The following is a 15,530-nucleotide window of genomic DNA, read 5'->3' on the forward strand; positions in this document are numbered from 1 at the left end:
GGCAACTATAGGTATATTGGGGGAATGAGGATCCTTTATGTGAGTCATAGGTTTTTAAATATATTTCTTGGGTAATATGGTTTTTCTTAAAAGAATGACATGACTATTTGTGCTATTCCTTATAGCATTTTTATTACTATATTTTTTTTGTTTTTAAAACAAACAAAACATTGTTATAATTTGTCAAGGCTGTTATAATTTGTCAAGCCATTTATCCAAGGCTGCTTTCCTTTCCCCCACTTCGATACCTGGAGGGAGCCTGGCCAGCCTGTGGCATTTTGGCTTACTTAGTAAGTTTTTCCCTAACAGTTATTTATAAGGAAAATATGGTTTAAAAGGTGGATCAAGAGGAGTTCAGTTCAGTCAAATAATAATGTAATTTAAAAGCTTGAAAAAAACAGCAGACATTAAATTCATTCTAAAAACAGCTAATATCTCTAGAATTTTCTCCAAAGAAAACAATTACAAAAATATGTTGTTACTATATTATAAAACAGATGGGGTTTTTGTTTAACAGATAAGAATTCTTTATTATTTATTCAAAAGCAACTTAAAAATGGTTTTCAACTCAAGGATCTTTCTGTCTACTTGCGGTGTGTAATACAAACGAAATCATTTCTTACAATGTGAGACCAACTCCAGTTGGTTTTATTCATATCAACTTAAAAACAGGTAAGGAAAAATAGAACTATCACAATACATAACATTTCTTATTCCAATAACTGGTATTTTGAAAACTTTCACATTAAGAGGATATTTGTAAGTTATAAAGCCTAGAAAGTTTAAGACCATATATAGTTCTTTGTTTCAAAGCCAAACCAGTATCCTAAGGTTTGAGAGAATTACTGGTTTTACAAATTAGAAAAGAGAGAATTAGTGAGTTGTCTTCTTCCTAAAATTGCCCAGCTGCTTCTAACTTGGGAGAGATAAATGCAGGTTGGGAAGACCACTGCAAGCTGCCAAACACAGCATTAATAAGGAGCCAAGCTGAGTGGACAAGAAAACCAAGCAAAAAATTTGTAGAGAAAGCTCTTGTGAAGATGGGTTTTTTTCTGAGGAAGCACCACAGGAAGTTCATAATAACCTCCTGAACACTTGTAAAGTTCATAGCTGCAAAGTATCACAGTAGTTGTTCACACTTTATATACCTAGAACATTCAGCTGTAGAAAGCAGAGCTCTGCTTAAAGCAGAGTTCTGAATAAAAGAAACAGTAAAGATAAGGGAGGAGTTGTGGGTCAAATTAGCACATGTCGGTTGTTGGACAAATGCCCACAGAGCCATGGCACTGTTCTACAGTTAACAAGGCATGTAGGTCACTAAAAACAAATGACCAGTCATTAGAGGGTAAGACCTAATTCTGCGTGTCCCCCAACAAAATACTGCATATGAAATCATAAAAGAAAATTATGCTGTCTTTAAAAGCACTGAAAGGCAGCAAACTTTAATCCTTCGTTTAGCAAACATTTAACATTCCCTCTTCCCTTATATTTTACATAAACAGTCTTAATTGTTAACAATTGTGCTGAAGTGTTGCCTACTTTATGGATGAGAGTGCACAGAGAGATCACTATTATTCGTCCATCTAACTACATGGATTCCTTTAGGGCATGGATAGTATTCTACTTAACATTGTGGCCCTAAGGCATAGTAACTAGTTGGGCTGGACTTAAAAATAAAATAAGATTAGAATAAGTAGAGGCCTGGGAGAGAACGTAGGAAAAAACAAACAAGGGGAATATCCAGCATGTGAAAATGCATATCTACAACTGTAGATAACAGTTTGAAGAGCTATTAGGGAAAAATAAAATAATCCAGTCTCCCTCTTTCCTTACTTGTTCTTGTACCTTATTAAACCATGAATCCAATACTAGCAGGAAATACTAAACTCCAGTGCATTACCTTATTGGAGAGTCAGAAAAATATAGTCCGTTTGCTTCTGCATCCCCTATATTGATCTTCACACCAAGTCACTAGAACGAGCAAATTAAATATTGCTCAATTCAGTTTTTGATATGCTCTTAATTTTAGTTTAGACACAATGCAAATATATCAGCTCTCTAGAATCTGCGAACAATCACTCTTAGCATGTATTTGTTGAAATTGTAATTTAACTCTACATTGTATGAAGGAAAGAAGGTCAAGTTCAATGAAGAGTTCACAAACACCTTGCAACAGCTGTCCATAATAACATTATGAAAAGCAGACACTGTCATTATCACAAACCATTCATCTTGAGAAGTTCCTAGTTCAGTATGTATTTTCCTTTCCGGATTACATAAATGCACACGCATAGGGACCGTAGTGCAAATATTTCTTCCTGAATCATTAAGACTGAAAATTGAGTATAGGTATGTTTTTTAAGTTGACGTTTATTGGTAATATTTTAATCTATTTTAGATGTATAAGATGTGTAATATAAGAAATGTTTTTAAAAATCTGCATTATATTAAATGTAAGTTGGTAAAAGGATTATTATAATTCCTTCCAAGCCAAGAGCATCTAGGGGACTTTTGGTACAGCATGTAAAAAAGCTTCGAAGTACCCACGCTGTCCTAACAAATAGAAAACTGAGCCAACTGAAAAATCAACAACTCTTCTTAGGTCCATAACAGAAGTAAGGTCACAGACAAACCACTGCCCCTGATATTGGAGAGAATGACAGGCAAATAGCGAGTCACAACCTACAGAAACAGCACTCCTAATTGATTTAACAGATAACATTTTGTTAAAAAACAGTAGCAAAATGCATCTGATTGTGTGTGTTTGTATATATCATATATATGTTTATGTATGCTTATATGTAAGTGAAATGAATGACAGCAAGCATATAAGGGATGGTAGGGAGGAATTAGGATTATTTTGTTATAGTTGGGCACTTCAACATCCCTGTCAGAAATGTGCAGATCTGGCATCCGGAAAATCAGTAAGAACAGAGTTGAACTCAACAACACCATCAATTAGCTGCATATAATGGATATCTATGACTACATCATCCAACAGAATATATATTCTTCTCAAGCAAAGAGCATCCAGTATATGAGTCTTATTTTTAAAGTTTATTTGAGAGGGAGAGAGAGAAAACAGGTGTATGCATGAGTGAGCAAGTGCGAGTGGGAGAGGGGCAGAGAAAGAAGAGAGAATCCCAAGCAGGTCCAGCTGAGAGCACAGAGCCCAACTCAGGGCTCCATCTCACAAACTGTAAGATCATGACCTGAGCCAAAACCAAGAATTGGACACTTAACCGACTGAGCCCCCAATACATTATTTTAAATAAACTTTTTCAGTTCTCCATCTGAAAGTCTTAACATATATATATAATATAATGTGTGACATATATAAAATACAATGTGTGACAGTTTTGAGAGTCCAAAGTGATGTTTATAATGCCCATTATGGAGTGATACCTTATTCTCATAAAGCAATATGTTGCATTGCCTCTAATAGGGCACCACAGCATACTATCTGGAGTATCATTTGGAGCTGCCAGGGACTCCTATGAGATCTGATGAGAATAAAATAATCTTAAAACCAAGAAAAAAAATGTGAAAATGTTCTTTCTCAACAAGGTATTGGTAGAGCTCTCAACCTACAAAAAGTAGAAATTATGACCTGTTCCCTTAGACACACTGAGTGTGCTTTGTGAGTCTTGAATTCCAGTTAAGTGGGAATACTACTGTGTTACCTTGAGGAATTTCTTCCTCATGCATTAAGATCTACAAATCCATTGAGTACAAGGTTGAAAGGATGAAAAGTGATCATCTTATGCAGATTACATGTCATAACAGTGAAAGGGGCCACACTCAGCTTTATCTTTTGTTACCAGTTCTGTGCAGTTGTAGGAGAGGAGAGACAGCAACATCCACCAGACAGCTCTGCCCATTTTCTCCCAGCCTTTGCATGCTGGCTGGAGGAGACAACACATACAATGAGACAACAATGATTTGAGGCATATACTGCATCCTATAAGACAGCACTCCAACCCCTCAGGGTATTGTCACTCGGAGGATGCCATAACTGATCCTTCAGTAGGCCATTCTAGAATTTAATCAAGCCAGATATTTCTAGGTAGTAAGGACATGGTAAGACAAGTGAATTCTGTGAGCGTGAACCCAATGTCTCACTTCTCTGTGAAATGAGTCTGTGGTTGAAGGTAATGTAATACATGACACCAAAATGATAAAGCAATACTTCCTAGAGGTCCACGAATGATTGTGTGGACAGAAATACTGTAAGTATGGAAGACAAATCCATAATGCATATTAAATATCTATATTCATGAGAATGCCCTTTCCCTGATTAAAAAAAAAAGATCCAGTATACTCAACTATCCATCAGATTGCCAGCTGGTTTCCCTGGGGAAGATTATCATCTTGTGGCTTATTATTGTTCTCTGCTATTGGCAAATTAGACACCCAGCTGTGGCTGTAGCCAAATGAGACTAGGTGAAGCAAAATCCCTGCTGTTAAGCCCACAGATGAGTTCCATCCATACTATCAAGGTTGGTTTGTAAATGAATTGCGCAAACACCAGAAATCTGGTGAAAGAAGCTGACTGAGGTACATAGGAGGAATAACCATGTCCGCTTGATTACTGACAGCAGTCTCTGCAGTGGATGCCATCTGGAGTGCACTTACATAGCACATGCTTACCCACATCCAGCCCTCCCAAACGCCTTACCATCAATTTTTAAATATTATTCTAATTCTCTTTCCAGTTCATTAACATTATAGGTACTTTTCTACAAAATCATTATGGATCTCTGTAGATCTATACCACCAGCTATGTCCCATTGCACAAAAAGTGTATAACAAGATATACCATTTGAAATTCTTCCCTGCGAGTGAATTCTTTATAGTGTCCTCCATGGCCTTCCAAAGTGGAGCTATAATACAGCGGTATATACGTATACAGTATGTATATGTTCAAACCTTTCCCTGAACTGGGCCATCTATTGACACTATGGTGTGAAGATCCTTCTGTAAACCAGTTCTTTTCTTTTCTTCCATTTCAGTGGTCACAGGCAACTGTCCATGAGGCCATAGCTGTTTGTTGAGGGGTAAGTGGGAAAGCAGCAGGAACATATAACATGGGAGTCTGAAGTATCTACTTCATGTGGTTTACTTGTTAACTTCCAAAGCTACGAGGGCATTCTTGGATATACAATTTCCACTTCACAATGGAAGGATGCTGTGTACATTCAACTTTATGACTGGGTCAATCTGATAACACACAGTTTATTATGGATATTTTTTAGTAATGTAGTCACTTAGTGAATCATCCAATGATAAGTATCCTCATAAGAGGCAGAAGAATAGAAACAGACACATAAAGAGAAGGAAACCACATGTGACCATAAAGGCAGAGATTGGAATAATACAGCCCGAGAAGCCAAGAAATGCCTGAAACCATCAGAAACTGGAGGAGGCAAGAAAAGATTCTTTCACACAGCATCCAGAGAGAGTGAGGCTCTGCCCACAGCCTGATTTCAGACTTCTGACCTGCAGAACTGTGAGAAAATAAATCCTTGTTGTTTGAAGCCACCCAGTTTGTTGTAATTTGTTACAGGAGCCCTAGGACATGAATACAAATGTCCATTTCATCCCCGCGGATCCGATTATCATTTAATCATCCTTATAAATCCCTGCAGGGTAAATCACTCTGCTCCTAGGGCTTTTTATTGTAATGCTGCCCTCTTTTTCTCTGATGGTTAAGCTTCACCATTTGGCTTTTAGTGTTGGGGATCACATTGTTCCCATCAAATCAGGTTATCAAACTCCATAACAGTATGCACACTGTCGTCTCCAGCTTTTCAGGGAAGCTGGTAATACACTCACGATTCATTTCTTAATGCCTTATGAAGATACTCTTGTGGAGTACTGACACTCGAAGGGGTATCTGAGAAAGTCACCCATAATAGATCCACCGCAACTACCCATTTTCTGGGTAATATTTTATAGGGAAGTTCTTGCATTTAGAGCTCATTGATATAGGCCACTTTCTAGTCCAGGCTTCAGGTAACATATGTAGCAGTTCACAGGGCCTCAGGCCAACACAGTAAATCCTGAATTCCAGGCAATTTATGAATTTGTACATGAATTTGTCTTGGTACAATCTTCCATTTTGTCTTTTTTGGTTTCATAGACTTAAAATAAACTCTTACACATGCTCCCCTGACTCTTGGTAAAAACTGACACAATCTTACACCACTTTCAGTATATAGGCTAACCCCTACCAGACCATACCTTGTTTGTTCTTCCTCACCACTATCCTCACCTTAAGGCGATCTAGCCTGGACGCACACTATATTAACAATATAACTCTGTAAACCTTACAGTCAGCCTATAGCCCGTAGTCCCCAGCTACATCTGCTAGGTACACGCAGCAGGAGTTAAGTAATTTCTTTAGAGTTATCATTAAGGTTTTCTGAATTTCAATCTGGGTCTTGTGCTGCACCTTCAAGGCTTTCAATCTATCTTTTTGAAGCTTTCAATCTATCTTTATGAACCCTTCCAGCTGTAGGAAGTGCCATCCTATGCCACAATCTTTGTCATCAAAGTGACTAGTTGGCTCAGCCATTTGATCTCCTTATGTTTATCCTCCACATGCGCCCCATTCTGTGCCATCACTTGTGATATTTTGAGTTATCATGATGCTACCACATGGTGCACATTACCAGTGTCCTATTTCCCCCTGGCAAGGAGGTTATCCATATGCTTTTCAAATATGTGAGCAGCCCAAGCCTAGATTCCATTTTAAAGTCTGTTTGCTGGGATTGTTCCTGGTACCAGTTACTGTTTTTGTCAGGGTCCAGCAGGCACATTCAAACTGCTAATTTGAGAAGTATTTAGAAAAGGGTTGTTTACACTGTTTAAGGAAATCAAAAGACAAAAGTGAAGTACTGTCAACCTCGCCACAAAAGAAAGCAATTCACCTAGAAGCCGAAGGAGTAAAAAAAGGAATCATAGAATTCAAAGAGAGCTATAGAGTAGAAGGGCTGACCCTTTATACAATAAGAGATATGGCCTTAGGCAGATAAATGCAGTCACTGACAACAGACCAAAAATCAGAGAGAAGCCAGGAGAATACATACCCAACCTCCGACTGTCTTCCAGACCTCAGATGTCCTGCTGATGCTTCCCAATAACTGGATGCAACTGGAGGACATTATATACTCATTGATGTATGTATAAAGACCAGCTAAGGGCACATGGCAGAGTGGGAAGGGGGGAAGGTAGATCTGAAGAAGCAAATGAAGAATATCCAGCAAAAGCCATTATTTACTTTTGAAATGTTTTTAAATTTTATTTGCTAATATTTAGTTTAGGACTTTTGCATCTATAGTCATTGTGAAAGTGGCCTGTCATTTTCTTGTACTATCCTTGTCAAATTTTGGTATCAAGGATATGTTGGCCTCATGAGTTGGGGAATATTCATTCTTTTCCTATTTCTTGGAGGAGTATCTATAGATATTCCTTTAGAATTATTTGTTCTTTCAATGCTCAGTTGTGACACAAGATAATTTTACTTGCATAACACTTTGGGCAAAGCATGTTACATAATCCTGCCACATTTCTTTTTTTTAAATATAATTTATTGTCAAATTGGTTTCCACACAACACCCAGTGCTCATCCCAACGAGTGTTGTCTTCAGTGCCCATCACCCACTTTACCCTCTCCCCCACCCCCCATCAACCCTCCATTTGTTCTCAGTATTCAAGAGCCTCTTATGGTTTGCCACTCTCCCTCTCTGCAACTTTTTTTCCCCTTTCCCCTCCCCCGTGGTCTTCTGTTAAATTTCTGCAGATCCACACATGAGTGAAAACATATGGTATCTGTCTATCTCTGCCGGACTTATTTCACTTAGCATAATACCCTCGAGTTCCATCCACATTGCTACAAATGGTCAGATTTCATTCTTTCTCATTGCCAAGTAGTATTCCATCATATATATAAACCATATCTTCTTGATCCATTCATCAGTTGATAGACATTTAGGCTCTTTCCATTTGGCTATTATTGAAAGTGCTGCTGTAAACCCTGAGGTACATGTGTCCCTATGCATCAGCACTCCTGTATCCCTTGGGTAAATTCCTAGCACTGCTATTGCTGGGTCATAGGGGAGTTCTATTGTTAATTTTTTGAGGAACCTCCACACTGTTTTCCAGAGGGGCTGCACCAGTTTACATTCCTACCAACAGTGTAGGAGGGTGCCTGTTTCTCCATATCCTCGCCAGCATCTAGTCTTCTGATTTCTTCATTTTAGCCACTCTGACCAGCATGAAGTGATATCTCAGTGTGGTTTTGATTTTTATTTCCCTGATGATGAGTGACGTTGAGCATCATTTCATGTGTCTGTTGGCAATCTGGTTATCATCTTTGCAAAAGTGTCTATTCTCACTCATATGTGGAACAGGAGAAACTTAACAGAGGACCATGGCGGAGGGGAACGGGATAAAAAAATAGTGAAGGAGAGGGAGGGAGACAAACTACAAGAGACTCTTAAATACTGAAAACAAACTGAGGGCTGATGGGGGGTGAGGGAGAGGGATAAGTGGGTGATGGGCATGGAAGACGGCAGTTGTTGGGATGAGCAGTGGTGTTATATGGAAACCAACTTGACAATAAACTATACTTTTAAAAAGTGTCTATTTATGTCTTCTGCCCATTTCTTCACTGGACTATTTGTTTTCTGGGTGTGAGGCATGGTGAGTTCCTTATAGATTTTGGATACTAGCCCTTTAGCTGATATGTCATTTGCAACTATCTTTTCCCATTCCATCAGTTGCCTATTAGTTTTGTTCATTGTTTCCTTTGCAGTGCAGAAGCTTTGAAACCAGAAAAGACCCCAAATAGCCAAAGTTACATTGAAGAAGAAAACCAAAATTAGAGGCATCACAATCTCAGACTTTAGCCTCTACTACAAAGTTGTAATCAAGACAGTAGGGTAATGACACAAAAACAGACACATAGACCAATGGAATAGAATAGAGAACCCAGAATTGGACTCACAAATATAGGGCCAACTAATCTTTGACAAAGCAGGAAAGAGTATCCAATGGAAAAAAGACAGCCTCTTTAACAAATGGCGCTGGGAGAAATGGACAGCAACATGTAGAACAATGAAACTAGACCACTTTCTAACACCTTACACAAAAACAAACTAAATGGATGAAGGACCTGAATGTGAGACAGGAAGCCATCAAAACCCTAGAGGAAAAAGCAGGAAATAATTCTTTGACCTCAGTCGCAGCAATTTCCTACACGACACACTTCCAAAGGCAAGGGAATCAAAAGCAAAAATGAACTATTGGGACCTCATCAAGATAAATCCTGCCACATTTCAAGAGGGTGAAGAATTGCAATCAGTCACCTGGTACTCCCGGAAAGAGAGAAGAAACATTTTCTACCTCTTGACTCACTATTCTTTTTTTCATTTTCAAGGTTATCTGAGTCAAGAACTGCAAAGGGTCTGAGACGCTACCCAATTACAGGCTAACAAATTTGTGGGCCGGAACTTCATAGATGAGAGTGGAAACATGAGACTCCTAGGTCAGGGATGAAGCACAATTTATTGTTCACAGAAATAGCAGTGGCCAGAATATCAGCATTTTGCCCTAATTCCACCAGGGTGGTACAAGGTACAAATGTCACATGCACACACAGTGAATTGCTTTGCAGGGTAGAAATCCTGGGCTTAGAGACTCTGAATCTTTTATAGTGAAGAGTAAACACTATCCCTATCTTCCAAGACTGCTTGTTACACAAACATCCTTCAAAACAGGTCTGAAAAAAAAGGAAAACTACTACCTCTGCTCAAAAGACATTCAGAAGTGCAAGAAGCCTATGGAGAATTATCTTTCAAATGACTTTTTTTAAACTTCCTTTTGTGTCTAACATAGAGATCAATTATTCATTTATATTGTGAATAACAATTTCTCAAGACAAAACAACTCTCTTTGCTCTGCAGTTTTTCTTCTCAGTTTCATCCAGGAAATTAATATTGCCACCATTTTTTTGTTGTCTACTTCCATATGGCTATTTCCATTTTACAAAGTATCATTATTTTTAACCTTAATATGTCATTTCATTTGGGGTATATATCTGGTACATAGCAAGTAGTTCACTCTTTTGATATACTATGATCATAACTATCCTTTACTATAGAACTTTAATAAATAAATAAATTTAAATAAATTTAAATTTAAATAAATAAATCTGAATTTATGCACTGTAATGTTCTTAACCTGGTTTTTCTCTCATATGTACTCCTTCCTGCTCACCTTAGAAAATGAAAACAAAAACACTTTATTTCATAATAGTTCTCAAGTTTGCTGTTGTCCCATTTTTGTCTCTGGAAATATGGAGTTTATAATTCAATTTTCATTCTGCTACTATTTGTCTTTAAATTTTTAACTGAGTATTTTAATATCTACTTTCTTATCTATCTGTTGACCCTTCTCCCATTAAAAAGACTCGGAACACTTTTATCCCTCTGAACCCTCCTATAAGAGACATTTTATTGGAATAGTCAGGGTACTATTTTGGTAGACTGATTTTTTTTTTCTTTTTTTGCAGTAGAGATTTTTATTTGAGGAATTATTTTTGTTCATTACATTGTTTCATAACCACACAAATGATCATTTAGAAAGGATCTTGAGCTTGCAGTGCCCACTGCCCTTTCTCAGACACAATATCACTCCCATATCTTACTTCCATAGTTTTAAGGTCGGCGGGAGTACAGAAGGGGACACAGAGATTCAGGATGTGCTTTCTGCTTAACAATATCCTTCTGCTATCTTCACACATATTTGCCCAAAAGTAAAATTCTTAGATCATCTCTTTTACCCTCAAAATTCAAAATCGTTCCATAGAAATGTGCCTTCCTGCTGGTAGTTAGTGTTGGGGAAGAGAAATCTGTGGTGTTGCTATTGATTTTATTTTCTTGTGGCTACTTTCCCCCTCCAACTTGCATGCTTATAGAATTTGTCCAATATTCCTGAAGTTCAGAAATACCACGAGATTGTGTCTATATATTAATTTTCCCAGTACTTGGTAGATTCTTTATACAGATAAGGTTGTTTATCTTTTTAGCTTGGGAAAATTGGCTTTAAATCTCTCTTTGCTAATTGTTTCTCCTTTTTACTCCATTCTAGGCTTATGTTAATTCTAGTGTAGATATAGCAAGGTTGTTAAAATTATTATTTTTGCTCATCTATTTCATTACTTTGTCTTTTTCCTCTGAATTCTAGGGCAGTATCTTGAGCTAATCCATCAAATCTCTGTTTTAGCTTCATCTTTCAAGAACCAAACCTGCTGGTCATTGCCATTTATGTGTTTTGTTTTTCTTTTTTGTAATTTAGCAATTGTTTATTTTGTGTAATAGCAATTGTTTCCCAGTATCAATTTTTCCCCAAAGGATGAAAAGTGCTGTCAAATATCCCTAACATGAATCTAATCATTTGTGAAATGCTTATTTGTTCTCATTCCTCAGAAGAGTCCCTTTTTTGTATTTTAAATCTTTATATATATAATATATATAATCTTTATATATATTACATATATTATATAAATAGTGACTATTCTTGATCAGCTTGTTTTTGCAATATGTGGATCTAAAATTTTGTTCTGTTATATTGTTTAGGCCTCTATTCATATGATACTGTCTTCATAAGGGAGAAAGAAGGAAACGCCTTCCACAGCTTCATTAGTTAGTGGGCCAAGGGAAGTATGTTCATCAGGTCATATACTCAAGGAATGCAGATACTACGTGAATGGGAGAACCTACCTGCTCAATGAGTCCTTGCTCTCCAGTAGGCTGGAGTTAGGATTTTAGTGGGTAGCAACCTAACTTTCCCCCCAGATGATGGCTCTCTAGCCAGATACCTCTTCTAGCCCCTTCTACTGTGGATTTTCAGACAGTTGTGTAAAATGAATAGTTCTAGAAGGATCAAAAAGTGTTTACCAGAATAGTTGACTTTATTGGGGAAAGTCTCTCTGCTGTTGAGCTATTTTCTGCTTAATGGATATTATCCCAACCCTTTAGGTACTGTCCCTTTCCATACATGAACTTAATTGCTCTGGCTGGTCCACCCTCCTTGTTGTATTCCATAAATCTTCCATACTACGAGCAAACGCTATCTAGTCAGTTGCTTCCCCTTGGGGTAAATTCTCAAAGTCCCTTATTTGCCCCTATCTGAATATTTCTCCCTTGTGGCTTGCCACCCCAGTCCTTCCATCTCTAAGACGGGGCATTCTCCTGCACTGTCTTGTGAAAATCTGGTCATTTATATTCCAGTGTAAATCCACTCTTGTCTGCCTTAGGTTGTTACCTGTTTATCAGTGACCAGAATGCTCTTCAATCTAACCCCATCTGTAATTTACCATTTAGAAAGTTCCCAGAATGTCTGCATTGTCCATGAAACTTTGAAAATAACAGCATTATAGCACTTCCCTCCTTGATATTTAGTTCCTTAAAAATAACTACAATGTACCATGCTCTTGCTAAATTAAAAAAAACTGTAGACATCCTAGGAAATATGCTGTTGAAATGTTGGCAAATATTTATGTAGAACAAATATTCATATTTAGATTGAATTCCTTGATCACTAAACTTAAGAAAACAGCTACTGTTTGGACAATCTACTGATTTGAATTAGGAGAAAAATTCTCCCCTCACCCCCATCCCCTCAAATTATGGTGTGTGTGTGTGTGTGTGTGTGTGTGTGTGTATGTGTGTGTGTGTAAATATTGCTATTTGAGTTATAGAGCTTCACTTTAAATTCTTTCTCTCTAGCAAGATATCTTCTGTTCAGCCATCCAGATCCACTTTCCCTGTTAACTACTCCACTCTTTGCCCCAAAGCTGCATGAATTTTGCCAACAGACTTCTAGTTCTCCTGCTTTACTTCTGGGTTCTACCAATGGGAAATGCAAACAGGCAACTGGAGAGAGAAAGTATATGTTTCAGAGTATTCAGAGTACTTATTTCTCCAGTTCCTGAGATTACATAGTATTGGCTATCCCTTGATAGTTGTTTTCTTTTTTTTTAATTTTTTTATAGTTTATTTATTTTTGAAACAGAGAGAGACAGAGCATGAGTGGAGGAGGGGCAGAGAGAGAAGAAGGCACAGAATCTGAAATAGCCTCCAGGCTCTTAGCTGTCTGCACAGAACCTGATGCGGGGCTCGAACCCACAAACTGAGATCATGACCTGAGTTAAAGTCAGACACTCAACTGACTGAGCCACCCAGGTGCCCCAACAGCTGTTTTCTGATCCTCTCTGTTATCTATGTTACACTCTGCTTCCTCAGCCTTCTCCCTCCCCATGTTCATCTGAGGCCAGGGGTAGAGATAGCTTATCTCCTACCTGCCCAGGGTTCTTGCACTATTCCTTTAGTTTCCCTACATGCTGGCCACACTTTATAATAAGTCCCTTTGTAAATAAACCCTCCTTGAATTTTCCTATTTTGAGTGTGCCATCAATCTCCTGTTAAGACTGACTCACACACCCTTATTCATCACTGTAGGTCTCTGACATGCGTGTGATTATTGTGATTATTAAGGTTATGCCTTTGGCTTATTGGGGAAAGGGGTTGTTATAGTTTCCTTAACCAAGTTTATTCTTCCTACAGAATTTCATCATTGTCCTACTAGCAGTTCTATTCCCACAGGATAAAAGATAGTTCTACTGTTTACCCTGTTTTTCAGCATAGAGTGCATTTATTTGTTTGTTTATAAATAATTCCAGTTGTTTTACTGGGATCTCAGGAAGAACAGAAGGTAAAAGTAGAAGATAAAAAGTGAAGGTTTGTATCACTGTATTAAACATAGCATTTTTTGTCTTACCTGTAAAGATTTTTAAAAAGGGAATTCTGTTTCCTCCCATCCACATTTTGACTCTTCTATAACTACATTTAACCCGAAATAAATTACTTGAATTAAAAGTTGAGCCTAGCTTTTGTTTGCTGGCTTTACCTATAGTGCACTTGAAATTTTTAAATATTTTAATGTAAAAAAATGTGAAGAATAAAATGTTCTCTTTACCTTACAACATTAATTTCAGGAACAAAACTATATTTCAATTTATAACTCATTGTGTAACAATAAAGCATTTTATATAGGGATGTTTTGTTTTTATACAATGTATGATAATATGAGAAACAAAAAACAATTAAAATCAATAAAAAGATAAAATTCTATTTCCATATTGCATGGTGCATTCCTCTGTTAGCAGTGGACAAAAATGCTGATCATCAAATACCCCTGGATCTTCTAGGGATGAGGCCTCTGGGACATTATAATCTTAGGTGCTGTGTCTGAGCGATATTTCTTTCTGATCTCATCTATCTCACCATTATCAAGTATAAATGAAGCCAGCACTGGAATTTGAGAAAAATAGTTCTTAGCCAGGATATGTTTGTGTTTGATCTTGTGAATAAACGAGGGTTCATATCCCTAAAAGAAAAGAAAATCAAGTTCTAGTAAATGTCACAGATATATTTTGCCAAGTAAAAAAAGAAAAACACTTCCACGTCTCAGTTTCATATATCAGCTCTCTCAGCTCACAGTATATTTCTTCCCAGTTTTGTCTAATATCTTTCAGGTCTCAGCTCCTATGACGTTGTAAACCTGAGGCCTTTCCTGACTCTTCCTCTGACTTCTGAGTCCAAACTAATCCCTTCTCCTCCTTGCAGGTACTTAGTACTTTTATGTATTTTAATTGGAATATTTAGTTCATTGTGCCTTGAATTTCACTATTTACTTGAGAGTCTTTCCATGATAAAACAAAACAAAAAACAAAAAAAAAAAACAAAAAAATACTCCGTGAAGTTTCAATCTGGGTCCTTTACATATATGTGTCTCTCAACACCACAAGGTAGATAAAATATTTTTGAACGAATGATCCTGTCACCTTGGTTCTCTCTTTAAATCTACTTCAACACTCTTAAAATTACCAACTTGAGATTTTTTTTCTAAGACTGGTATTTATCTCCCCGTCTCCAGAGTCCAAAATAAAGATCACAATGGTGTTGTGACAATATAAACCTCCCTTTGCTTACACTTTTTACTACCTGAATTCCCACCTTATCAGTCCATTTTCTGTCTTTAAGCAGAAAATAACCTTTCTGCCTTTATCAAGTCTCTGTACCTTTCCACTTTTATTCTTAATTACTGTTTAGGCTTCTTATCTCTCCACAGCTATCGCATACTTTGAACTTTCTCTGTTACATAGCATTGCCACAGTATAAGATAATCTCTTTTCTACTAAGAGTGGCAGACTGCTTGTTGCCAACCCAATATTCACTCTTTCTTCTATTCATATTTTGGGGCCTGATTTTGCAGAAGGGCCTTATTTTGTATTATGTGATGTGCTCAGCTTTCCTAGCCTTTATTCTAACTAGGGGTGGCCATATGACAAGTTTCAGGCCATTATACATACATGTATATATAATAGAAGCCATTGGAGAAAGCTTACAAGAAAGCTTTTTAAGAGAATGCAGGAGACGACATAGCTATTTTATCTCTAAGAC

The 15,530-nt window shown here is 37.3% G+C and overlaps 1 protein-coding gene across 1 annotated transcript in view; it reads right to left on the minus strand.

The window, feature by feature from the left end:
• Window positions 1-14,176: 14,176 nt before the first annotated feature.
• IQUB (IQ motif and ubiquitin domain containing) overlaps window positions 14,177-15,530 on the minus strand; it is a 56,568-nt gene continuing 55,214 nt past the window's right edge. Inside the window, exon 13 of the mRNA XM_039239657.1 lies at window positions 14,177-14,454. Within this exon, the coding sequence (XP_039095588.1) occupies window positions 14,272-14,454 (183 nt within the window). The 3' untranslated portion in view covers window positions 14,177-14,271. The remainder of the gene's footprint in view (window positions 14,455-15,530) is intronic.

Source organism: Hyaena hyaena, unplaced genomic scaffold, assembly GCF_003009895.1.
Source record: "Hyaena hyaena isolate Hyena2069 unplaced genomic scaffold, ASM300989v1 scaffold_161, whole genome shotgun sequence".
Classification (NCBI taxonomy): domain Eukaryota; kingdom Metazoa; phylum Chordata; class Mammalia; order Carnivora; family Hyaenidae; genus Hyaena; species Hyaena hyaena.